Source organism: Zootoca vivipara, chromosome 1 (assembly GCF_963506605.1).
Source record: "Zootoca vivipara chromosome 1, rZooViv1.1, whole genome shotgun sequence".
Taxonomy (NCBI): Eukaryota; Metazoa; Chordata; class Lepidosauria; order Squamata; family Lacertidae; genus Zootoca; species Zootoca vivipara.
Window position 1 is genome coordinate 110,118,144 of NC_083276.1, and position 27,474 is coordinate 110,145,617.

At 43.2% G+C, this 27,474-nt stretch overlaps 1 protein-coding gene across 2 annotated transcripts; it reads left to right on the plus strand.

Moving 5' to 3' along the window:
* The first annotated feature begins 1,805 nt into the window (after nt 1–1,805).
* On the plus strand, nt 1,806–27,232 carry NOSTRIN (nitric oxide synthase trafficking). Of its 2 annotated transcripts, XM_035133169.2 has the most exons (16): nt 1,806–1,995; nt 7,441–7,526; nt 9,667–9,750; nt 10,439–10,501; nt 10,710–10,791; nt 12,010–12,072; nt 14,011–14,109; nt 15,420–15,545; nt 18,356–18,454; nt 19,311–19,436; nt 20,861–20,969; nt 23,014–23,102; nt 23,860–23,982; nt 25,012–25,126; nt 26,364–26,474; nt 27,032–27,232. In XM_035133169.2, the coding sequence occupies exons 1-16, from the start codon at nt 1,969–1,971 to the stop codon at nt 27,181–27,183; spliced, it is 1,554 nt and encodes a 517-aa protein (XP_034989060.1). In that variant the 5' UTR covers nt 1,806–1,968; the 3' UTR covers nt 27,184–27,232. The 2 variants fall into 2 exon arrangements, with proteins under 2 accessions (XP_034989060.1, XP_034989068.1); XM_035133177.2 differs by lacking the exon at nt 9,667–9,750.
* The last annotated feature ends 242 nt before the right edge of the window (nt 27,233–27,474 follow it).

Genomic DNA, 27,474 nt, shown 5'->3' on the forward strand with positions numbered 1-27,474 from the left:
GCCAAAACATCTGGAGGGCCGCAGGTTTGACATGCCTGGTCTACTCGGATGGGAAGTTGCTCTCCGGCATCGTAAAGCCAAAGCTTTTCACATCACCTGCTTCCGGCCTCTTTCACTTGTCACCCATGGTTGTCACCTGTTAAGAACAGGGCTGCTGCTGCCACTTCTCGTTTTTTGTCTCGGGCAGCAAGAATGTCTTGGCCCTGATTCTCCCTCTGTGGAAATCTAGGTTTCTCCTATGAGAGCAGGCACTGTTGCAGACGCTCTTCCCCTTAAATCCACCCGTGGCTGGAACGTGTATGTTTCTTTTCTTTTTCAAATAATATTGATTTTCTAACATTCCAAATTACAAAAAATTCACAAAAACAAAACAGGAATAAAAACATAAAAAAGAAAAACATACCAAATCTAACATTTTGATTAACATTGTAGACTTCCTCGATTCCCCTCGCACTGGGTCCATTTCAAACTCCAAATTAAGCAATTTTCATTTATTATCCTAAATCATTCTAACACATTTTTTCATTATCTCTCAACTATTTCTGTTCTTCAATATATCGACTATCTTCCACCCATAATTTATCTTGATCCAAATCTAAATTTATTTTCCCATCCATCTATCCTCTATTTCTCCCCTTAGCCTCAAATTTATACCCCAAAATTTTCCATACATTCAAATATAATTTCTTTTATCATAATAACATTTAAACACTTAAATCTAAACCAGCCCCCCCCCTCCCCTGGACTCAGGGTCTCCTAGATGAATCAGCCATTTCTATAGGTCATTTCAGTTTTGGGCCATCTTGATCAGTCAGAAAATAACATCCTTTATTACTCCTCCCCCCACTCCTGCTCTTTCACCACCTATCCACCACTCTCCCTCCCTTCTGCCTCCCCAATTTCCTAGCTGTTGCACAATACATCCAACTACATTTCCACTTTCCAGCCATGTCTCAATTTTGATACCACTTAAGTTCTGGCCCCAGCATGGGTCCTGTCCTCCCTCTCTCACTGGGAGGGCATTGTTCCATGCTGGTTCTTGAACGTGTGTGATTCGTGCACCCATTCTGCAGAAAGGCGAAATTGATCTTTTGTTTTGGCAGGTTGAGAAGCTTTGGAGCTGGAGGGAGAGACTTTGACTTAATGTTCAAGAAACAAGAGAGCAAGCCAAAAAAAAAGTTGATAGCGCCCTTCTCTCAACACACTTAGTGAACCCCCCCCCCAAAAAAATTCCATTCCCTTTGATCCACACAACAGGTGTACAAGGTAGTTCAGCCTGAGATATGCAGCTGGTCCAAGATCACTTAGTGAGTTTCGTGGCTGAGAATTTGAACTCTTGTCTCACCAGCCCTAGCCTATAACAGCACCACGACGGAGCCTTGTATGAACACCACAACCGTGTCCCATTAGTGCAGTCATAAGGTTGCCATATTTCTATAAGTAAAATTCTGGACACAAAATTTGTTAAGCTTTTTTTGGGGAAATGAAACAAGGTTGTTGGGCTTTTCTTAAGCAATCAATCTCAAAATCACCATTTCCCAAAACTTCCTCCCGGCTGCTATTTTCACTTGGAAATTCCAGGTGTATGGCAACCCTAACTATGTGCTACATAGGACCAGTCAAACCCAAGTAGCAAAACATTTGCCCAAAGTTAAGCCTGGTTTATTATTAATGAATTAATTCATAAAGAATTTCAAAACATTTTGTAAGTGCATTAACAGAAAAACAAGGCTAGGGGCAATAACAGTTGTTGGTCACCTTGCTGTATACGATTGTTTGAGGGGCTCTGGATCCTGTTTGCATTACCAGGAAGTTGCTGGGATGAAACCAGCTGCAGGGTTAGTCCCATAATTAGCTGCTTGCCTGACACACCGGCTTGATTGCCATGGAACTTCCAGCCTCCTAGAATTCCAAGCGGACAAGTTAGGGCAGAGGCAGAAATACGAGAGTCGAATCCGGCAGTTCAGAATGAAGAACCCACTGGAAGGCTGCACAGTGAGTAACCTCCTACTTCATTCATAGGCTCTCTCTCAGCTTAGTATATGTGGGGTTTGGGGGCCACAATGAACTCATCATTCACAGCCACTGAAGAATACCTGGCTGGTGGTCTACATCAGAGAGAGGGACTGATTTTTCTGCAAGCTTGGTGTCTGCCTGCCCTTGAGCTGTGACATTGATCTTCCAAAGTGCTTTGCTGGCAATGCAACATGCACACACACACACACACACACACACACACACACACACATCCCGATTGCTTCTTCAAGATTCCTCTTCTCAGCCTCGCAGATGGGGCACCGGCTTTCTGGACAGAGGCCTAGCGAAGCTCGAAGAGTAGCCAAGGATGCTGGACTGAGCTAACCGAGTTTCGAGGGTGGCAGGAGTCTCGTCCTATCCTGGTCGGAAACTGGAAGGGAGAGAAAGCTGCTGGGTGGGGTTAAGTTGCTGTTTCTGCTATTTTGCAGCAGGGCAGTTGTATATATTTGTTGTTGCATTCCCACCCATCCCCGGGAGTGGATTGTGGGCATGTGCTGTTGCCAGAGCCACAAGTCTCCCACCCTGCACACCTCTTGCAAAGCTAGGCAGCTTGTCATTTTCAAAGGACCAGATTTGGCCCCAAGGCCTCCTGTTGCTGATTATCTCTACTCAAATGTTAGGCTTAAGCCATATATGTGATGCCTGATCATTTGAATGGTTTCCTTGAGTTCGGTTTGGAAGCTGTAACGTAGATTGGAACAGAGAAGCAGGCCAAAGTGACACACACTTCCCTGGAGCAAGTCTAAATCCTCCTTTGGTTGTGAATCTTACTGGGTTATCTTGAGCCAGTCATTACTTTTGCAGGGCTGACCTGAGGATAAAACGGGGTTTTCTTAGAAGAAAAGCCAATCTGAGGGGAAAGGTGGATAAATATGCAACAGAAAACCGTGGGGAGAACTTAGAAGAGGTATATATCCAAAGATGGATGTGAGAAGCTGAGAAAGAATAATAATAGAATTGTTGAGTTGGAAGGGACCCCAAGGGCCATCTAGCCCAACCCCCCTGCAATGCAGGAGTCTTTTTGCCTAACATGGGGCTCGAACCCACGACCCTGAGAATCGGAGGCCCTATGCTCCATCAACGTGAGTTATCAAAAATAAGGACATAAATAAAAAGTCACATGAAATTGTCTCCTCTAGGGAGACACAGGGATATAGACAAGATATACAGTATAACCGTAAGTTCAGGGCTGCAATTGTAAACACACTTTCTTGGGATTGAGCCCCAATTGGATCTGCTTCTGACTAAACAGAGGGGAGGAAAACGGCGCAGAGAGGGTGGTTTTGATCAGGAACACAGCATGCAATTAAAGAGAGGAGGAGTGCCATAGTGTGGGTTGCCTGAGCCTGGGGCCAAACTGGGGGGGGGGGGGTGGGTGGGTGGGAAGAAGGGAAACAGGTGCAGTATGCATGCACATTCAACTGCCCAACAGCATCCACATCACCTGGGAGATCTCAGCTCCAGAGCTAAGAAGAGAAGAGTTGATCTGTTGTCTGGAGCCCAGGAATGGAAGCTCTACTGAGGCAGCACTGGGTGTCGAAAGTTGGCACCCTTAACAATTTTGCACCTGGGGCAACTGCCCCGATGGGCCCCCCCCCCATTCTACACCACTGGAGAGGAGCACAATTCCCCACTGCAGCCAGTCCCGCCCCCAAGATGCGCACTTCCGTACAGCTGCGTTCAAAAACAAGCCAGCAAACCGCACCCACGTTCACGTGGCTGCTGGATGCCTTGCGCATGTTGATCCTTCAACATCTACCAAGGATTCGAGCAAGCATTTTGTTTCCTTTGCCTCTGTTAAGAGATGGCAGGACCGCTTGCAGTTCCAGGCTTGTTGTGCATCCATTATGTGTGTGCGCGCAGGGGGAATTGCTCCCAGTGCTGTTGTTTTGTTGTTTTGTACGGCTCAGCTTCGTCAGCGAGTGCCGATGCATTGCAAAGATTTAACATCCGATATAAAATATTAATATGGCTGCTGCTTCTAGCAAACTGCATCTTGCACGGGAGGAGAACTGGGAGCGAGCCAGCAGAAGTTTCTGCTGCAAAACCTGCTTCTTTGGATTTGACATATTTTCTTTTAAAAAACCCCTCTAGAAAAGAGAAATGTTACCATAATGCCTAGTAATCAATTGCAGGGTAAACATCCCTCGTCGTAGGCTATTACCAGCATGACAATTGTAACTAATGAAAGCAATAATAATATTTTTTAAAAAAACAATTTATTAAATTTTTCCAAATAAACACATTAAAAACATTAAACAAAACAAACATTCAAAAACAAATACAACACACACAATTATCTTTTTAACAATTCTTCCCAAATCTCTAATTCCCAATGCTCTGCCGAGCTTTGACTTCCCTCCCTCCCTCCCCTCATTTGGTTTTCTCTCCAACTCCTATCTCGCAGTTCCTTGTTCCTTATTTAAATTCATTTCGTAGGATTTATTTCAGTCCTGCAAGTGTTTTTAAACTTCTACAGTTCTTTTCCATATGGTCCACAAATTTACTCCAGTCCTTTTGGAACCTTGTCTCCCCCTGGTTCCGGATCCTGCTAGTTAGTCTTGCTAGTTCCGCATAGTCTATCATTTTGGTCTGCCACTCTTCAATCGTCGGTAACTCCTGAGTTTTCCATTTTGGGGCTAATAAAGTCCTAGCCGCGGTTGTCGCATACAAGAATAGTGTAAGGTCCTCTTTTGCAATCTCCTGTCCAACAAGTCCGAATAAGAAAGCTTCTGGTTTTTTGGGAAAGGTATATTTCAGGCATGTCCAACAGGTAGATCATGATCTACCGGTAGATCACTTGATGTCTGTGGTAGATCACTGGCTCCCCTCATACATCCTCAACAACTTTGGCTCCCCTAAAAAAAGTTCAACAGTGTCGGACTTTCCTTCCTAACAGGGCTTTCCTTCCTTAAAAAAAGCTCAACAACTTTGATCTGAACCCCCCCAAAAGGGGTAGATCACTGCCAGTTTTTAACCCTATGAGGTAGATCGCAGTGTCTTGAGAGTTGGCCACCCCTGGTATATTTTTTAAAAAGCAATAATAATATTTTATAGCAGCTGTTAGCTTTGGTCACTTTGGGAGGAAAGGCATGGTACAGTATTTCTCAAAGCTATACTGAAATTAATATAGGGTGGTGGTCAACCAACTCTATGAGCTGGCACACTGGTCCTCAAAGGGTGTGGCGCACCACACTGGCGTGGCAGGAGAGAATGGCAAGTGCGACAGGAAGATTCAAGGACAATCAAAGAAATATTTAAACATTTCATTATGGCATGGTATGGTTTTGGGGAGTATTGGTCATCCGTTTTCAGAAAACTGTCTTTGTGAGTTTCTCCATGTAAGGGGAGCCCAAGGCGATTCTCTGGGACCTTCTCAGTGTCCCTATTTCCCAGGGACAGTCCCAGATTTACAGAAGCCATCTCAGTTTCTGATTTGATCCCAGAATGTCCTGCTTTTCTTTAGGACGCCCCTATTTTCGTGGGGGGTGGGTGGGAGGTGGTATGCAGTTTTGCGAACCCTGAGCCAAGGAGATAAGTAACTATACAATCTTTTAGTTACAGGTAGGTAGCTGTGTTGGTCTGAGTCGAAGCAAAATAAAAAAATTCCTTTAGTAGCACCTTAAAGACCAACTAAGTTTTTATTTTGGTATGAGCTTTCTTTCGTGTGCATGCACACTTCGTCAGATACAATCTTTAGAAGACATCTGAAGGCAGCTCTGCAGAAGGAAGTTCTTAAATGCTTTATTTTTTTATATGTTGGAAGCCGCCTAGAGCGGCTGTGGCAACCCAGTACGATGGGCAGGGTTGTTGTTGTTATGGATGTCCCTATTTTTATTGGAGAAATGTTGGAAGGTATGTTCCCCCCCCCCACCTCTCCCCTTGCTATGTGCATGCCCTTTGCCATCCCCACATCTGCCTGTCGAGGGGGAACCCAGAACACATTTAGCGGGAATGCCAAGACTGCAGGAGGGAAATGGTTCTGTCATGCAAGGAAATATCCTCGCATTGCTGGAATGCTCACCTTAGCACTATGTTGAATGAAACCAGTGATCTATTAATATAATAATTAAATAGCAGGCTATATGCAGTAGCGGTTGTGAATGTTGAACTCTACTGGTATAATGAATGGGTCTGTGCTGAATTGTCACAGAGCATGCTTTTCACAAAGCAAAATAAAAATAAAAACAACAAAATAAAAAGTGCCTTTTCTTGAGAAATCATGATCTCTTCCTCCCCGTATCTCCTCCACCCTTTGCAAAACACTTGCAGTTGAGGCAGAGAGCATCTCCGGCCACGTTTTTGTGGATAGCCTCCTTTTTTAAAATGTTCGGTGAAACTATATTAAAGGAGGTAATCCATAGCAGCATAGGGAGAGTGACCTTCCGCTTCTGGCTTGCGAAGAGAAAGGGGAGCATCGCATTGCAGAGGAGCTTCTTCAAAATAGTGACTTGCCTAATCGCAAACTGGACCTCGGCTCGCAGGGAGATCTGAATGGGCAAGCTGGCGTTCCCAGGAATGCTTTGTGCAAGTGAGGAAACCTAGCACACCAAATAGGAAGCTGCTTTCTACTGGGCCATGGGTGCTTCTAACTCAAGATTGACAACGCAGGACCTCTCAAGGCTTCCAGCAGGAGTCCTTTCTAGCCCTACCTGGAAATGCCAGGGACTGACCCTGGAATCTTCTGAATGCAAAGCTAAGACTGTGCTACAGCCCCATCTACCCTCCATACACTGGCCTTTCCCCAAATTGGCAGGAGGGGAGCCTTTAATGTGAAAGGAGAGTAGCACAGAAATAATCTCCATTATTTATTTTTCAGACCTGTGAGTGCGTTATAATGGAAATACTTCCATATGGGCTTTGATCTGGCACAATGTTTGAACGGGGTGATGGAATTGGGAATGGAAAACAAAATGAACCCCGAGAACCGTTTTATTTAAGCCGTGTTAGATCTCTCAATGCCAGAGAGGGTGTGTAGATGTGTGGGTGCTACAGAAACTCTGTTGATTTTGTAAAGGTCTCCTCCCTGTGTGTGGATGTTGGGTGGAGATTTTGGCTAGATTTCAGGGAGAAGTTGCAATCCATCCACCGGGAACTTCTACCTGTTGTTTTAGTAATGATAATAGTAACAATACAGGAGTATCTAAGGACATTGTACATTATCGTCAGCTGGTGTTCTGGCTAAAAAAGTACGCAATCACTTTGCATGCCCCATTCAGGGATGGAAAAGAAAAACAAAACCTTTGCTACTGCGAATACTCATTCTCTTCCCACACTAGCTGCACACCTGCTTCCTACTCTCTTTTCTTTTCCTGGATCTGTGTGGCAGGCAGAACAAGTGCAGACCTGAAATGTTGCCCAAACCTTAAAGCCTGTAAACAAGTCTGTATCTTGTTTTTTCAGTATGACAGGGCATATCAAGATCTGAAAAGATTTTCCAAAAATGGAGATAATTTCTGCAAGCAACTCATGTCTATTCTTCAGCAGAGGTATGTATGTGTCCCCTCAACCTGGTAGACTTCGATCTCCTTGTTTGCTCAGATGACAAATTATTTTCTCCAAATGGTATGTGTGTGCTGACGGAGGGAGTGGGGAGAGAGTTATTGTTCTCCGGAACAGACTTCTATAATACAAGGCTGCTTATCATTTCCTCCCTGCGTGTTTGAACAGTTTCTATAAGGCTTGGTCTGATGCCACTTGAAATATAACTTGCTCATCCAGTAATTACTAGGGTGACTGCTGGAATGTGAAAAGGGGGAGTGGATAAAAGGTCTAATAGCAAGGACCAGCTTCTTCCTTTGGCCTGATGAGCTGATTTAGATGTAACCCTAAACCATGGTTTTTGCATGATTGAGACAAAGTAGTCCAGGGAAACCTGCTTAACTGTCCCTTCCCTTAGCTTCTTCTGCTGGATCGTGCCCCAATTTAGCAGCCATACTGTTCCTGCAATTGCTATTGGTTTTGTAAAGTCACAAACAGAGCCTTGGAAGATTTACTAAGACACATTTCACCCAAGGGGGAAGGCTGGGAGGAAGGCTTTTAGCTCTGACTTGTTATTTCCTCCTGAAAACCTAATTCATTTTACTGTCAGATATTCTGAGTAGAGAGAGCAAGGATTTCATTAGCTGTGCATTCCAAAGAGAAATTGCCATTCCATAGAAGATTTGCCTTGCATCTTAAACCTCAAGGCTCCCCTTTCTAGGAGACACCTTTTTGAAAGTAATTCTTTTCTAAATATGATGAAATGCTTTACCACTTATGCAGCAGAACAAGTGAAATTCGGGCACACACAAAAACCCCTCAATTCTCTTCCTTTTTTTACAAGCTTGGGCTATCATCATTACTTCCATGCTACTTGGATAATAAAATATGACATTGGCCAGGAGATGAACTACATTAAGCCACGTTGGTGGGTAATAAATGTACCTTGTGAACATCTAAGCCGCATCATCAGCTGCTCCGATTCTTTTACATGGAAATGAAAAGAATGGAAACTTCTGCCTATGAAGTGTGCGCTCTACTACCAAGTGATGGTTGCCTCCCCTGAATATTTTTTGGGTGCCCCTTTGATTAATGCTGGGGTCTCCAACCTTTTTGGAATTTTGAGAAAGTGCCTTGGGCACCAGCCACAAAATGGCTGCAGTGGGGATGTGGCTTAAACCAAAATGGCTGCCGCATCTAAAGAGCTGGAAAATAGGACCACAAAATGGTGTGAGCTAAGGAAGCACGTACATCAGTCATCACCACACTCCCAGAGAAAAGCTATTTGCACCACTGCCTTTCTTCAGAACAGAAGGGATGGAGGTAATCAAATTATTACCTTCAGTCAAATGTGGGCATCGTTAAGGAGACTTGGGGCAAGCAGGTGCGGAGCAGGAAGAGCAATCAGTCTCATGTGTATTGTGGATTTTTGAAGGGAGATTTACTGAGACCTTTTTGAGGGCATCGTACAAGGCACTGGTGGGCTCGCTGGTGCCCACAGGCACTGTGTTGGTGACCAGTGTTATTGCCTGAACGGTGTATGTGTGAATGAGCCATTGCAAATTAGGCAGTGCACAAATACAATGTTCATTTCACCTCAAAAGACAATGCACTTCAGTGAAGTCAGTTTGAACATTTAATTGCATGCTATTAAATGATGTGTAAGAAGTCGATTTAAGTGAAGTACATGTATGAAGCAGTGCAGAAAACAGTTCCATTTGTGCGCACAATTCACCTTAATGCACCATTTCTGCACCAGAGAATTGGAAAGCTTGTCATTTGAGCTCATTGTTTTTAATTACGTGTCAGGCCTTGTCCTCCGGTTTCTCTGGTACCCATGCCCTGCCGCACCCCTCATTTGAAGAGCATTGATTGGTAAATCAAATTCTAATAAAAGCCAGCAAGAGTGGCTGAGTATTGCAAAACGATTTTCTTGGGTAAATTACATGAATGTTGAAGGCAAACAGGACATAACTGATTCATGATGGTGCATTAGCAGAGCACCGAGGAGTGGTTATGGCACGGCTGAGTGACGTGAATTGTGGGTCAGCATGGAAGAGTAAGAATATACTTCCAAAATGACAGATCATTGCTGTCAAGATACAAGGAGCTGCCTGCAATCATGACCTCTGGTTTCCTTGTTGGCAGGGCTGATTTGGAGATCACATATGGCAAAGGGCTGGATAAACTGGCCCACAAGCTCACCAAAGCGTTGGGCAAAATGAAGGTCGGGTAAGTGACATCATTTCCCGCCCAGCCCCCAGTTGCTCCGATGGGCTTTTCTTTTTCCTTTGTCATGGAAAGTCGTAGTCTAGAGCCCTGGGTGTACATGGGGCTCCCATTGCTTCCTGTGGCAGATGGTGCTCCAGAAGTGCACCTGGTCCTTTGCCCTTCTGTGCCCAACAATGGAAACCCCTTGCTCAACAAAAGGTCTGCCTTCTTGGCAGCCATACTTATGCTGCCTTCTGAGCTAGGCATATGTATTGAGGGAATGCTGATACACAGATGCTGCTGCTGCCACATTCTCAACAATAGGATGGGGTATGGGGGCGGGGGGCGGGGAGAGGTCGGTGGAATCCCCAACATCTAATAGAATGGGGCAGCTGTTCCCTGGAACCAGGTTTGTCTTTTCTCTAAAACGACTGGCACAAGTTTAAAGTCATCTTCTGCGTTTTTAAGGTGACAGTGGCTTGCCAAACAGCTGCAATTCCTCTTGCAAAACAACCGTTGTGGATTGAGTTTGATACCCAGTTATTTGCACAAAATGGCATCCTATGTAAATCTCCGTGCAGAACTGTTAAAATGTATTGTGTCTGAGACCAGATTTTTAGCAGACGTGTTGAAGTAAGAATAAATGTGTATACTATATTTCCTTTTTCCTTTCCTCCTCCTTCTTTTTTTTTTTTTGGTCTCCATTAAGTTATATTTGCAGTGCCTGGCAATGTGTTTCTGAAGGGATGAAATCTGCTTCCGATTTGCACAAGTAAGTACAGTCCGGTCCATTATTCAAAGTCCACTGAGAGCTGGGAGGGTTTTAAAACCTGTACAATCAACATGGCAGTTTTTATTGCCTGCTCTGGGATTGCATGGAGAATATTTACTGCATTTCCCTCGGCGGTTGTCTAGCAAATAATTTTTCGGAAGGCAAATGTTAATGCAGCAGGTGTATATGTTTTATGTTCTGTGCCCAGGAAACTTGGCAAAGCCATTCAGATGGAAGCTATAAGCCCAACAAATCACGTCCTGGAGGAGCATGAGAAGAGGAAAAAAGCAGTGAGTTCAAATAACCTTGCTTTTCTGGTGATCTGGTGCAATGTCTGTGCAGGTGATGATGCATAATGCACAAAGTTTTGTTTCTAAGTAAGGCTGCAGTTTTGCATTGTTAAAGTCAATGGCTTCTGATTGCTGGTGGCTTCTGATTGTTTCAGCAGGAGCAGGATCACAACCTAAGTCTATGAGGATTTGGTTTTGCAAAGGGCCTCTTACAAATCTGGTGTGATGCTAATATTATTGTCCACTTGCCATATATATATATATATATATCTCCTTTAAAATCTTTAGATTCCAACTTTCCTTAAAAGGCCCAATGTGGCTAGATTTTTAGGGACCCAGGTGGCGCTGTGGTTAAACCACTGAGCCCAGGGCTTGCTGATCAGAAGGTTGGTGGTTCGAATCCCTGTGACGGGGTGAGCTCCCGTTGCTTGGTCCCAGCTCCTGCCAACCTAGCAGTTCGAAAGCACGTCAAAATGCAAGTAGATAAATAGGAACCGCTCCAGCAGGAAGGTAAACGGCGTTTCCATGTGCTGCTCTGGTTCACCAGAAGCGGCTTTGTCATGCTGGCCACATGACCTGGAAGCTATACGCCGGCTCCCTCGGCCAATAATGCGAGATGAGCGCGCAACCCCAAAGTTGGTCACGACTGGACCTAATGGTCAGGGGTCCCTTTACCTTTACTATGTTTCCTTTAAAATCTTTAGATTCCAACTTTCCTTAAAAGGCCCAATGTGGCTAGATTTTCTTAGGCTGTACATTGATAATGGAACAAAGCCATATCGTCTCACCCCTCATATACCCAACCCATCACTGTGCTCTGCAGGAGAGGGCGTCTTGCAGATCCCATCTTAACAGAAGATCCATTCCAGACCTTTGGATTTCCCTCCTGTTACATATTAGTCAGGAACTATCTCTGTTGAAAGCCCTTCCTCTTTCAACAAGTTAAGATCTGTACTGTACATGTATCTGTACTAGAACCATTTTTATATATGGAATTGTCTTTCAAGTGTTTGCATTTATTTTTATATAGGTACCTGCTTTTAATTGTTTTTTTGTACTTCAATGTCTCATGGTTGGTTGGTTGTTTTTAATCATTGTACATTTTATGGTTGTAGCCTCCCTGGGGATGTTATAGTTAAGGACAGAGGAGAAATCCAATCAATCAATCAATATGCAATGATATGCTTCTCAAATGTCATCATGTTTCTCTTCTATAAGCTAGATAATACAGTTGTGAAGGCAGCGGACATGGTGACCGGCAACTGGAGCCAACAAATAAAGGCAAGTTTCCATCTTTCGTCGTTGCAAAGGTACCAAGTCAAGATCAACCCACAGGAAACTCTTCCGCATCCCGTTGAATTCAGTTATGTGAAGGGGGCTAAGAAGTGCTTGATTAGATTATGTCCCATGGTTTGAAATAAAAGGCATTGGTTAGCTATGCTAGAATGCAGATATACAGGGAGTTTGAAAACCCATCTATGGAGAGGAAAGGCAGCCCCATGTGGCATCATCTGTATGAGCATAGAAATGATCTATAGGCTAAATGGAGCATAGGAAGCTTCCTTACATTGGCCACTGGTCCATCTAACTCTATACTGTCTACACTGACTGGCAGTGGCTCTCCAGAGCTTCACAAATGAATCTTTAGTTGTCCTACCATGATTTGGCCACCTACTTTGGCCATCTCATGAGAAGAGAAGACTCCCTGGAAAAGACCCTGATGCTGGGAAAGATTGAGGGCACAAGGAGAAGGGGACGACAGAGCAGGGCCGTCTTAAGCATATCTGGTGCCCTGGTGCGAAGATCCCTCCGGCGGCCCCCCCGCCCCGTTTCCCAGCGCCCGCCGCACGGCTGCCACAGGCACAGCAGTGCACGGCGCCCTGGCGCCCTGTGCCACCCAGCCTTGTCGTAGGGCCGGCCCTGCGACAAAGGATGAGATGGTTGGACAGTGTTCTGGAAGCTACGAACATGAGTCTGACCAAACTGTGGGAGGCAGTGGAAGACAGGAGTGCCTGGCGTGCTCTGGTCCATGGGGTCACGAAGAGTCGGACATGACTAAATGATTAAACAACAACAACCATGATTGAAGATGGGTCCTTCACTTCACTTGGGTATACAGTCAAACCTTGGTTTGCGACCACCTCCGTTTGCGACCGCTTCGGTTTCCGACCACCGCGGACCCGGAAGTGTTTACATCCAGGTTCCACGGTGCTCGGATGCGCAGAAGAGTTCTGTGCAGCGCACACGTGCACAGAAGCGCTCTATTGGCGCTTCGGCATGCGACTGATTCGAGGAGCGACCGGCTCTGCAGAACGGATTGCTGTCGCAAACCGAGGTACCACTGTAGAACTTTCCTTCCCCTCACTCCCAATGGAACAACAAAGCTGTCTACCATTTTTCTGGTGCAAGGCACCTTCCTATGTTTCTATCAACTAAAAAGGTATCCAGCACCCAAAATTTCTCTTGCAGGCATTTGAAACTGTATAGATCTGTGGTGCCCATCTTTGCTGTCCCAGACCAGATCAACAAGGTTAAAAATGATTGTGTGTGTGTGTACATATTTGCAAGTAGTTTCTGCTTGCATCCACTCTATAAACTTAAAGCACATGGCTTCCCCCAAAGAATCCTGAGAACTTCAATTTGGGGGGTGCCTGGAATTGTAGTTCTGTGAGGAGGGAACTAGAATTCCCAGGATTCTTTGGGAGGATGCCATGCACTTTAAATGCACAGTGTGGATTTGACCTCTGTGACACAGGTGAAGAAGATACATACATCCCAGGAATTCCAGCCCAGGTTGCTGTTGGTGAGCCTGTGCAGATCAGTTTGCTGCATCTGAATCTCAGTGGAGGTCTTTAGATCAACACCATTTGTGGAGCTTACAGACACAAGGATTAATTTATGTGTTCAAGAGCAGCTAGTAACTGAAGGCAGCATAATGAGAAGCCATCACTTGTCCTCTGCCTGATGATATCTCCTTTGCACCATACGCTGCACTCGCCATTCCAAGACAATGACATCTTACCCACTGTCAGAGTCGCGCCCTAACCCCTTTCGTCAGTGAAAGACGAGTCTGGGCAGAGAACAACAATCACGACATCAAAGAATAAATTGTCTATGAGAGATCCCTACTCAGCTCGACCCCCAGCTCAGCTTGAAAAAAAATACGCAGTTTCCTTCAACCCCTCACATCCCAATTGATTTCTGTGTGTTTGGTGGCAGGCCAAGAAGAAATTAAAGGAGCTAACCAAGAACCACGAAGCGCTCTTCCGCGAAACAGAGAGCTCCCAAGCGTTGGCTTCACCAAAGACCAAAAGGAAGGTAAATCTTCAGACAAGCGCTTGCCTCTTGGTTTGCAGATTACCTGCCTGCAACCACGTGGGTTGAGTGTTAAGAGAATGGGGTGTCCCCAGGAAAATTCCCAGTGTCCCCTGGGCCAAGAGCATTAGGTCACATGATGCAGTGCAATCTCCTCTGCAGTAGAAGCTAAGGTAGGTGACAAATCATGAAGACAGTGTGGTGGCATGGTTAGAGTAGGTCCAGAGAGACCCAGATTCCATACACTCCAACATTTCTCTGATGAAAATTGGGACGTCCTATATATTTTTTATAATAATAATAATATACCCCACCCATCTGACAGAGTAGCCCCGACCACTCTGGATGACTTCCAATATACGTATACAAAAAACATACTGAAACATTAATTAATTATATTTATAAGAATATAAGTTTACCACTTCTCACTATCCTCCCTCCCTTCTTCTTCCCCAACCTTATTTTGTACACAACACTAATGTCTCACATCATATGTAACTGATATATAGAAAAGACTTTACAACCTGAGAATAGAAACAATGCACATACTTCTGTAAATGAAGAAAATCTTTAATAATATTTTTTTTAATAAAAAGTAAACATTTAAAAACTCCCCTATAGAGGGCTGCCTTCAGGTGTCTTCTAAAGATTGTATCGTGGCTCGGGGGTTGCATAACTCCAATATTTATCTGATGAAAATAGGGACATCCTAAGGAAAAGCGGGACATTCCGGGATCAAATAAGAAACTAGGACAGCTTCTGTAAATCCAGGACTATTCCTGGAAAATAGGGACACTTGGAGGGTCTGAGAATCAAATCCATGCTTGATGGTGACCTTGGGCCAGTTACTATCTCTCTTCCCAGCTAATCTCATAGGGTTTATATGAGGATAAAATGGTGGACAAGAGCTGTGTGTGAGGTTATTGAATTGAACAGTGGGCTATAAAAGTAGTAATGATAATAACAGCCTACTTTTCTGAAGCAATTGGTCCCGCCAGGCTGCTAGACAGAATGACAGGAATAGATCTATTAGGTGTCTTTGAGGGGAGAGGGTGACTTTCAGCATTGTGAAGCAAAGACTCATGATTTGCTACACACAAAACACACTTTTCTGCATGTTGTCATGCACATGGCACATTTTAAACCGTAGGCACACTGTTAAGCTGTTGGCCTTGCCTCTCCTGACCTTACAGGTGCATAAATAGAAGATAATTTGCACCTGCCAACACGGCTATGAGAACAATGCCTCTGGTGAAAGAAGTCAATCATCTTTCTCTTTTTTAAAACAACTTACACTTATATTTTCATTTCAGTTGCTCAGAAACCTGGAAAAATCTGCGACAAAACTGGCAAAGGACGATGAAGATTACTATGGCAAGAATCTAGCCGCCTGTAAAACTAGGTTGAAATGGGAAAGCACTTTAGAAAATTGCCACCAGGCAAGTCGTTTGAGGTTCTTTTCTTGTGCTGTTGTACATTTTCATTCTGACACTTCCCCTTGAATATAAACAAGCCTCATTTCTGCACTGCCATTCATTTTTTTATTTTGATTTGCAATTCAGCGGGGACAATGAGGCACCTCCTGATTTACAGCTGTGTGTTCGAGAAGGGAAAGGGTCCTGGGAGCAGAGGACCACTCTTCGAAGTTATAAACATTAAAGGGAGGAGCTGCAGAACAAAATGCAGCTCAAGATTTGAGCACATGTTCTGCAAGCAGGACGGTTCCAGGTTGAGTTCCCCAACTCTACAACTAGAAAGGACCCAGGCTGGAGCCAGTTAGAGTAGGCAACCCCAGGTGAACCAGACCCAAACTCGGACCCAAATGTCCCAAGTTCCATCTCTGGCATCTCTCCAGAGAGGGCTGTATAAAACTCCAGAGCACTGCTGACTTGGCATATCCTCAGAATGACACAGCTTCATACGTTTGCGCATGCATTTGTCACCCCATGCATAGAAAACCGTCCCAGGGAATAAGAAAGTCAGCCCTCCAACATCCACTGGAATTGCTTGATGATTATGATGATGATGATTTTATTATTTATGTCCCACCTATCTGGCTGGGTTTCCCCTGCTTCTCTGGGCTGCTTATATTTCCTAGATTCTTAAGGGAAGATATCCCTTTGGCACCAGCACACCAAGCAACTTAATCTAGCCTTGAGATTGCTTGACTCTCACCCATCTCAAAATGCTTGGTGGAGGCTCACCCAGAGCCCCCGTTTGCACCTAACCGTAAGCCAAGCTAATGAAGAAGCAAACGTTTGGGCTCCTGGAGAGGAGATCCCAGCCTCTTTGCTGGTGATCCCTAGTCATTTTGCTGCATTGAGCTGAGCTGTACTTAGTAGTGTAGTAGAAGTAGTAGAAGTAGGCCTAGTAGTGTGTTGCCTGGGGGTGGAAAACAGCACTCACTGCCATGACTATGACAGGGCGTGGGAGGAGAGAGGCTCAGAAGCGTCACTGAATGTGAGCCATGGGGTCAGTGTGGATGTTTACCCCCATGGCAAAAATTTGTAGATCCAACACAGCCGCAACATCTGGTTTGTGATAGACAAGGCTTTTTAAAGAACGCCCCCCCCCATACACACAAAAAAACAACCAGTGTCAACAGATTGGCCGTAAATTTCATAATCATTTTTTTCTAGAAGCAGAAATTTAATTAAATGCTGTTAAGCATCACCACCTCCACAGAGTTACTGTATTTTTAATCACATGCTGAGCTCTACTCCAAGCCTTTTAGCATTCTTCAACTAAAGGAACACCTACATAAAAGAGACGAAGGGTGCAATGCAGCCAAAGCGAAACACTTTTAAACCCGGCTGATTTCAGTGGAAGGAGAATCATGTGCTTCACATGTGTGCCTATGGCTGTTTGGGTGTGCCCTTTCCACTCACGGGGGTCCTAAGTACCTGTGTTATGTAATGAGTAGGTTGATAGTAGGGACGCGGGTGGCGCTGTGGTCTAAACCACTGAGCCTCTTGGGCTTGCGGATCAGAAGGTCGGCAGTTCGAATCCCTGCGATGGGGTGAGCTCCCGTTGTTCTGTCCCAGCTCCTGCCAACCTAGCAGTTCGAAAGCACGTAAAAGTGCAAGTAGATAAATAGGTACCGCTGTGGCAGGAAGGAAATGGCATTTCCGTGTGCTCTGGTTTCCTCCATGGTGTTCTGTTGCACCAGAAGCGGTTTAGTCATGCTGGCCATGTGACAAGGTAGTTTACAACAATAAAATATACAAGGTAACACAACTTATAATAATCTGATCCAGTAATGGATTGTATTTGGAGAGAATACAAAATATTTGATGCAGTAATATTAGAATAGAATCATAGAATCATAGAGTTGGAAGAGACCACAAGGGCCATCCTCTAAGGTCGCATCAGCAGTGGTGAGTGGGAAGTCATTTATTTGTATTAATTTGGTATTGTAATAATTTGTGAAGATTGGGTTAAAATTCTGAAATTCCAAAAATCAATAAAAATAATTGGCAAAAAGAAATCTCATCCACAACAAAAGTAATAATAAATACATAACTTTAAAATAAGCAACTTATGTTAAATAAAGCAATATTCAACAATCCTTTAGAATGGTTGAGCACATAAAATTAACACATAAAAATAACTCTCAAAATTTTAAGAGTATGTTTATTCCCCCCCCCCCACACACACACGTTCATATATGACCTCAAAAAGGTTTTGAGGGGCAAATCGCTACTTTCCTGCTTAGGGTTGCCATATTTTGAAGAACAAAAAAGAGGACACATTTGCCAACTTCTACTTTTAACTACAGAACACTATGACAACTCTCATTTTACATACTCGTGAAAAAGAGGATGTGTCCTAGAAAAAGAGGGCATATGTGGCAACCCTATCAGTCTCATCATCGGCTAAAGACTCGCCCATTCATCCAGGCTTTGGAGAGCTCCTGATGACTCATAGCGAACTGTATTGTTGCAGTATGGGGGTTCTGTAATGCCATACCCACTTCTGCTTTTTAAATTATGTACAGTTGTACCTTGGTTTTCGAACAGAATCCGTTCTGGAACGCCATTTGATTTCCGAAAACGTTTGAAAACCAAGGTGCGGCTTCCAATTGGCTCCAGGAGCTTCCTGCAGGCAATCGGAAGCCGTGGAAGCCCCGTCGGACTTTCGGGATTGGATATGGGGTTCCTCCAGTGGCTCTGTGTACAGCAGACGTATCTAATCCTTGCAGATTGCCCATTTTGTGTGTAGTAATGGCTTCCTCCCTTCCTTTAAACAGAGCATCCTAGAACTTGAAAAGGAGCGACTCCATCTTCTGTGGAATACATTAAATTGTTACAGCCAGCAACTTTCTAGTTTGGCACAGAACCTAATTGCGGTATGTAATATTAAGATTTTTCACCTCCAGAGGTTAGAAAGTTCATTTTTAAAAAGGAACTGTTTCCAGTTCAAGAACGTTGTTTTGCAAAATGAACTGGTTCAGTTCCAGTTCATCCAAATGAACCTTTTAGTTCATAAAAAGTTCATCCTTGGCATACATTTTTTCAGCATTCAGAATGTTACCAGCCAGTATGTTGAACCATAGAGTCCAAAAGCAAATTGCAGGCCACACACAAGTAATAAGATGATTGACAGACGGAATGTAAGCAGGTTAAACTTTCCCCATGATTGTATTTCCATACTAGAAGACTTACTCTGTTTTATTTCTGCCACCTGCACAGCTTTTAGAGGCACAAAGGAATGTGAGGCATTTCTCACTGTCTTCTAACCTGAATAGCTTGCAGCAAGAAGTACAGGTCCATGAACAGATGCAGGAAATGCCTCACATTCCTTCCAATTCCTTAGCAACAGTGACTGACTTAGTGTCCTTAGCAACAGCCTAATAAGCCTTAGACCGTTCCTGCCACATTTAGCTTTGCAACTTTCTTTAGAAATGTTTTTTTAATTTTTTTTTTTAAAAAAATGAAAGTTCAGAGTCTGGGTCTCCTGGTGAGGGCAAAAGTAACGAACATAAAGATGAACTATAAATCATTCAGTGCTACCCCCAAAGTGAACTTTATTCACCTTTAGATCACCTGGCATTTACAAGTACTACTTTCAGGTTAGTTCAGGGATTTTTTAACTAGTTAGTGAACTTTGTTCAATGGGACTAGTTCATTCCAAGTGCTGTTCACTTCCAGCTAAATATTATTAGAACATCTTTTCATATTGAATTTTGTTTGTCCTTATTCTAGTGCCACACAAGGCTTCATCATGCGGTCAGTGAAGTTGATGCACACAAGGACACACAGATGTTAGGAGAAGAAATGTCCATGCCTGCTACAGAGACCAAGCTGGAGCTGTTATTAACAGACTATTATGTAAGTGCACTACTGAGATGCTTGTCATCACGACAGGCAATGTTTCTATGGAAATAGGAACTGCCTGCTAGGGCTGGGCGATATGTCGTCCAAACCCAGTTTGAAGTCCATATCGTGATATCGGTTTCATAATTTTTGACCTGGCAATATATGGCAAATAAGGACATTTGGGTTTGATGTGTGCTATGCAAAAATCACAATGTAGGAAAAAGCATGGAGCCAACCAATGCTGCTCTTGATTCCTGCAGCCCGTTAGCTCTTCCAGGTCATATGCTGGCATGCTAACATTACATATGAATAAACCATGGTACGTGCATTTTACTGTGACTGAGCACACACGGGATATTCAGGCTTTACCCATGGCCCACTTCTTGTAAAAATCAGGAGTGTGTTGCAAGAGTGGGACAAAACATTGAGAAGCAGCTTGTGTCTTAATAAACAGATACTATGAAAATATTGATTTGCGGGTTGCAAATAGGTTTGTAATTACCCAAACACTGTTTTGTTCTCTCTTGCGATAAATGCCATTGCAACCATGTTCGGCTAATAATGCAAGTTCTAAATTAACACCCCAAATGTAGAGCATCTGAAGCAGCCAAGCCACATTCTAGATCAGGGGTCAGCAAACTTTTTCAGCAGGGGGCCGGTCCACTGTCCCTCAGACCTTGCGGGGGGCCGGACTATATTTTGGGGGGAAATATGAACAAATTCCTATGCCCCACAAATAACCCAGAGATGCATTTTAAATAAAAGGACACATTCTACTCATGTGAAAACACACCGATTCCCAGACCGTCCACAGGCCGGATTTAGAAGGCGATTGGGCTGCATCCGTCCACGGGCCTTAGTTTGGGAACCCCTGTTCTAGATCCTTAAAAGGCCTTGTAATATTTCGGCACCACTGCTGTTTTTGCTTCACAAAGGACTGATCACAAATCAACGGGTACTGCCATTGCTTTATCCACACAGAGGAAGCAGTTGACATAAATCAGAAAGTAAGGTCCACAGGGCCAAAAGCCACAGCGGGTGCTTTCTTGACTATTATACTTTTTCGTGTGACTGTCTATATAGGGGAATCCAACATCATGCAATTACTAAGCTATAATACAATAGCAACAGAGAGCTGCTTTTTCAGCACTGTCGCTTTGCATGCCACTTAATCGCAAGGTTTTATTGGCATAGCAATTATGCTTATGCATTGCAAAAGCACAATATGATAAGCAGAACTGGAGTATCCAAATAATGGATCTGGATAAGCTTATTGCCTATAACTATTACTATTCGTGCTTGAGTTTAGAGTAGTACCAAATGCAGGCTTCATTGTACTTTTGCTCTTCTAATAAACATCTTTCTGCTTGGGTGCATTTTTTTCTTTTCCATCTGAACTGCATGTCTAAAACGTGGGTTTATTTTCCTGCAAAAAGGAGGAAGATGCTACGAGCCTCATCGAAAAAGAGAGGAGGCAGGCTTCCATCAAAGCCAAAGTACTACGTGTTCAAAAGGATTTGGAGAAGGCATTACAAGACAAAACAGGTGCCTTGAAATGCTGCCTGTATGCCTTGATATATTGGGTGTTGTCATTCAATCCTTGGCATTGCTTCTAGAGGAAACTGGCCTAGACAAGAGTCCATAGTCGATAGACTAAAACCTTTCCTTATTATACCCCTGGAACTGAAGACAAATGTGTAAGGAAGCTATGTGTATTATTAGCCCTTCAACACACAGCTTATTTACCTATACTGTACTTATTTATAAAACTTCTTACCTGTTCTTCAGCATAAGATCCTGGGGTGGAGTTACAATAACAGAATATACCATTATAAAAACAGATAAAACCATTATAATTATAATGCACACAAAAGCGTTCCAAATGGAACAGTGCAGTGTACAAAACAGTGTGGGATGGTTCCACAAAACAGCTTAATTTTCAAAGGGCAGGGGAAAGAGATCTCTTTAGCCCAATGCGAGAGCAGTAGAGTCATACCTCGGTTTAAGTACGCTTCGGTTTGAGTACTTTCAAGTACTCCGCGGACCCATCTGGAACGGATTAATCCACTTTCCATTACTTTCAATGGGAAAGTTTGCTTCAGGTTAAGTACGGACTTCCAGAACCAATTACACTCATACTTCGGGTTAAGTACGCTTCAGGTTGAGTACTCTGCGGACCCGTCTGGAACAGATTAATCCACTTTCCATTACTTTCAATGGGAAAGTTCGCTTCAGGTTAAATACGCTTGAGGTTAAGTACAGACTTCCGGAACCAATTGTGTACTTAAACCGAGGTACCACTGTACAATGAAGATGCTAGATACACCTCTGTGGGGAGGGAGGTACAGTCGTACCTTGGTTGACGAACACTTTAGCTCCTGAATGCCCGGAAGCTCCTGCAGCCAATCAGAAGCCGTCCCTTGGGAGTCTAACGTTTTGGAAGTCAAACGGACTTCCGGAATGGATTCCATTTGGCTTCCAATGTACGGCTGTATATCATTTTGGAGCTGCCACAGAAAAAGCCCTCTCAGGCTGCCATTCCTCATCCTTCTGATGTGTTTTAACAAGAAGGGCCAGTAGGGATGGAGATGGTATTTCGTATATTTGGGGCCTAAACTATTTAGAGTTTTAAACACGTGAATTAGCTTGGAAACTGGCAACCTGTTGCATCCTCCGTGGTGGATAGCGAGCGAATGAAAGCAAACAATAAATGCACGAGTCATCCTTAGCTAACAGAGGAATTGCCCACTTAATAGTCCAGGTTGGCTAGCCTCTTCCTTCTTGCCATTTTGAAAGTTAATAAAGGCAGTACTTAATTTAGGTTAATTTGTTCCCCTTGAATCATCTTGGGTCCTCCAGATGACTGTTATTGTTGCGTCTTTTATTATCTTGTCTGCTTTATCACAATATTATTGTACAGTGGTACCTCGGTTTATGAACACAATTGGTTCCGGAAGTCTGTTCATAAACTGAAGCGTTCATAAACTGAAGCGAACTTTTCCATTGAAAGTAATGGAAAGTGGATTAATCCGTTCCAGACGGTCCGCGGAGTAACCGTTCATAAACTGAAGCGAACTTTTCCATTGAAAGTAATGGAAAGTGGATTAATCCGTTCCAGACGGGTCCGCGAAGTACTTAAACTGAAGCGTTCATAAACTGAAACATGGGTGTAATTGGTTCCGGAAGTCTGTTCATAAACTGAAGCGTTCATAAACTGAAGCGAACTTTCCCATTAAAAGTAATGGAAAGTGAATTAATCCGTTCCAGATGGGTCCGCGGCGTTCATAAACCGAAAATTCATAAACCGAGGTGTTCATAAACCGAGGTTCCACTGTACACCACTTTGTGGGCCTATAGCGCCAAAAAGCAGCTCTTAATTTTTTAATATACATAAATCTGTTCTGGGAGTTTTCTAATGGCACTGTAACGCTTTACTGTTGATTTCCAGAAACATTTTATGAAGCATTTGTTTTCCAGAGACATATGCATGAAAGATTAGTAAATGTTCGGGGGGGGGGGGACACACACACAATAGTACAGATTGTTTAATCTTTTATAAATGGTTATTCCTTCAATATTCTTTTTAAAGGTCTGGAACGAATGCTTAACGCTTATACGGAATCTCCACAGTTCTCAGATGCAAAGAATCAGAATGATATCACTGAGCAGCTTGATGAGGTAACATTTTTTGACTGTAATCTATAGTTTTATACCATCTTTTTAATGCCTGCCTGGGCTTAATTTGTGTTCAGTTCAAATCCAGCTTTCACTAATATCTAATGCCCATGCCACCCACAATCACTAGAAAATCAACTGGGCAGGTTTGGAATAGAATAACCTGCCAAATTGGATGTGATTTGTTTTAGGACAAGAGACAGTAAGAGAAGTAGTACATTTTAAACTGGAAGTCTGACTGTGTGTGTGTCAACTAGTGATGGTACAGAAATTTGATTCAGTTTGCATTTAAAGGTGAACCTATGTAATCTGCATTTTTCAAAACAATATGTAAACACAGCCATCCTTCAAAATTCACTTCTCTAAATTATGGCATTGCAACCAAATCCTGCGTACAAAAATTCATATAAGTAGGATAAAGTGTGCATACAAATGCATATATTACTGAAAACAATATACAAAAAATAATTATATTGGGGAAATTGCTTTGCAAGAAATATCTTTTAACAGGCAAACTTGCATACAAACGTGAGTATATTAGGAAAAATGTGCAAACATGAAAATGTGGAGAACTAAACTGAACATAAATTGGGAAAACGTGGAAACGAAGGGAAATCAAAACTGAGATTCACCCATCCCTAGGGTCAACCCCTGCCCCCACCTGAAATCAACATGAAACAAAATACCATTTTACTAAAAGTAAATTGTAAACAATTGTAAAAACTATTTATTTTATTTTAAAAACTATCTGCATTACTAGACATCTCTGAAAGTTATCCTTCTGCAAGCAAACCACTTCAAGCTGGCGACTGTGCTTGCAGAAATTGAGCAGATGCCCAAACCAGTCGAACCCTGGAACTGCATTTCAAAATGGAAGGAAAAGGTACTATGAAGGGTTGTGGCTTATGTCAAAGCACTTTTAGGGAACACTAGCTGGCCCTGCCGCACATTGCTGTGGCTAATCCCTGTGACTGCCCCCACCCTGTGCCGATCCATGACGTATCCCGTCCCCTCCCCCCCAACTCATCCCTGTGAATGGTCCCACCGTGTCCTGACCTATCCCGTCCCCTGGCCCCCCCAATCCCCACCCAGGCGAGTCAGTACCTCCGTTTGGCCTAGTCTGTAAAGGCTTCGGTCTAGTATATAAACGGCAGCCGAAGTGCTGTTGAGAGGGAAGGTTCTATAGGTATAGTACCAGTGTAGCCGCCGCTGGAGGGCGCTGGTTTGCAACCTGGCTCTTTTCCCAGCATGCACTTTTGTCTGATTTGTGAGTTCTGGAACACGTGGTTTTGGGGTTTTTACCTGGCCCAGGTGCAACATCTGTCTACGCAAACGGTATGGGCTTGATCTCATACTCGCATGCGGCATTGTGTCAAAATTTGAACGCAATCGGTCAAGCAGTTTTGGTGAAAAGTAGATACTAACAGACATGGCCAGTTTACATTTATATACATATAGATGTGTGAAACTATTACAGCCTTCTGTACATCCTAGTCCTTTCACCTGCCATTAGTGGGACCAGAATGTCATTGCTGGTAAGAGCATACATTTGGGAAAGATGATGATGATGATGATGATGATTATTTTTATTTTTACAATACAGCTAAACAAAAGTTTTTACTTACTCTTCAAAGTACTTATTTAGTTATCCTGTACCTTGAACTTTAAGTGTCTGCTTTGGCATCACAAATCTTACTATGATAGAGCAGAGTAATCTTTAGGAAGTCTTTTGGATTGCTAGATTGTGCTGTACACTGGTTTTCAACTGCTCACTTTTTAGCTGCAAACTGCACTCCTGTGTTGTTCAAGTATATTTATTTTCACCTGCCTTTAGGTACAGTATTTTTCCCAAAACTTTTAGCATTTCTCCTGTTAACAATAATGCTTTTTTCTTTCCCTCAAAACATGATAGGACTGTGTGCATCACTCTGTGGCAATCACCTGCCCTGTTAAGAAGAAACACTTTAAGCAAACTTTGAGCACAGGGGCCACCAGTGAAGAAGGAATTAACAGGAGTTGTCCGCCAGGTAAGGACACAATCCACTGCAGGATCAGCATGTGAAGTCTAGGGTTCCCTTCTCTCTCATAATCACATAGTTGGCAAAATGGCTGCCATTCTGGTACAGTGGTACCTCGGTTTTTGAATGTCTCCGCTGATGAAGATTTCGGATTTTGAACGCTGTAAACCAGAAATGCTTCGGTTTTTGAACACGCCTGAAGTCAAACATGCCACGCAGCTTCCGCTGAGTGCAAGACCCTGAGGCCTAAGCTGTCGGCTATTGAGTTTTTGGTTTTCAAACGTTTCAGAACTCAGTCTTCCAGAACGGATTACGTTCGAAAACTGAGGTACCACAGTAACAGTAGAAAGCTAAGGAGCAAGTGAAAGGTTTCTAGCTAGTAAGATGTCTCTCAGTTTCGGTACAAATTAGAAGCATAAAAAGCAGCTGAGCCTGCTGGCGGCTCAAATATTGTGTTAGTAATAATGATGATGATGATGATAATTTTATTATTTGTACCCCACCCATCTGACATAATAAAGCATTTAAAAGCTTCCCTATACAGGGCTTCCTTCAGATGTCTTCTAAAGAATAATAATAGGATTATTCTTCCCCTTCCTCTGTGGTGAGGCTCTGCATTTTCTGAGTGCTTGCCACCCTCCGGTCCTTCAAATTGCTGTCAGGTTCTAGAAATATGCATGTACAGCTATATAGTATGGGTGCTTTTTCTGTCCAGAAGCAAATACAGTGGTACCTCGCAAGACGAATGCCTCGTGCAACGAAAAACTCACTAGATGAAAGCGTCTTGCGATGTTTTTGGTGACTCGCAAGACGAAGTTTTCAATGGCCGCACTTCACAAGACAAAGTTTTTTGGCTTTTTTTTTTTGCCGCAGCAACCCGCACTTTGCAAGACGAAATTATTGCTAGACGAAGCGACTCGCGGCACGAATTAATTTTGTCTTGCGAGGCACCACTGTAATGCCACCTGCAAAAAGGGAAAACAGCAGTACAACTCCCAGGCCAAAATGTAAACTATAATCAAACATCAGTTTTCTTAAATAATTTAAAAGAGGGCAACATACCTAAAATGGAACAAAATACACCTGGCCCTTCAGATCCAAGCTGTTTTCAAATCTCTCCATCTCAAAAAATTAATTCAGGGGCTATAATTGGGTTGTTGTTGTTTTAAAAGAGCTAGCTGTTAGCACAAGACAATATTTGTTATAGCCTGCTGTAAATATTATCACTTTTGTCCAAACTTTACAGTAGCTGTTAGCAATTCTCTACCGCCAGAGAATGGTGATGCAGTGTATGGAACTTGTACAGCTTTATATGATTACCACGCTGAAAGGGAGGACGAGCTGTGCTTGAATAAAGGTAACGGCAACATTTCCCCTTCTCTAATCTCAATGTAAGAGAAAAGCCCCACTGGATCAGACCAAAAGCCCATCTACTCCAGCATCCTGTTCTCAGTGGCCAACAGAGGGACTAGCTTGAAACCCTTGAAACCCATTTCTGGCTACAAAACCAGGGGTAGAGTTTTAACTTTATACTGAAATAAGCTCTTGGGGGAGGGACTGAAACCTGCCCACTCTCCATCTAGTTTGGCTCTAAGCATATATATGGAAGAACACTTAAAAGCACAAGCCATACTCAAGAATGGTTTATCTGGTTTGGTCTCCACAGAGAAACCCTTCTGTTCTTTTGAAGGATGGTAAAGACAGAGTACTTTCTAAACCTATGTCGCTCATAGCTGCCAAGTTATCCCTTTTTTTAAGGGATTTTCCCTTATGCTGAATAGGCTTCCTCGCGAGAAAAGGGAAAACTTGGCAGCTATGATGTCGCTTCCTTAAGAAACTTGTGTGAACTGCCCCTAAGATCTTGTTTATTTGACCAAGGAAGTTAAAGTAACACTATGCACATTACTTTATTAGGTGATGTGATTGAAATTCACCAGAAGGAAGAGGATGGATGGTGGTATGGATCTCTCAATGGGAAAATAGGTATTTTCCCTGCTACATATGTGGAAGAATTAATTCCCTCTACCACCAAGAGCCTCAATGAAGATGATGAAACGTCATTTTAAACTGAAAAACCACAACTGGGACAGATTGCAAATGCAACTAACAATATGGATTTATTCACTTTGACAAGACATCAGTTCAAGCTTCTCTAAGTGCCTGCTCTTTCTTTCTTTAGAACTTTTTCACGTTCTAAAGAAAATATTGAGAAAGCCTTGATATGAAACTCAACTTTCATTCGTTAAATTATTGTCATTATCATAAATAATTAAAAACAATTGTAATACCAAATTCAAGCTCTATCTGAAGGTCAAATATTTACGATAAATGCCTACTTTCTTTTATTTAAACAGAAA

Bases quoted from the DNA above. Each gene is read 5' to 3' on its own strand.
- NOSTRIN (XM_035133169.2), top strand. From the start codon at position 1,969: ATGAAGAACCCACTGGAAGGCTGCACA. The intron at 1,996-7,440 runs GTGAGTAACCTC...TTGTTTTTTCAG, and splicing joins ACCCACTGGAAGGCTGCACA to TATGACAGGGCATATCAAGA. The intron at 19,437-20,860 runs GTAAGTGCACTA...TCCTGCAAAAAG, and splicing joins TGTTATTAACAGACTATTAT to GAGGAAGATGCTACGAGCCT.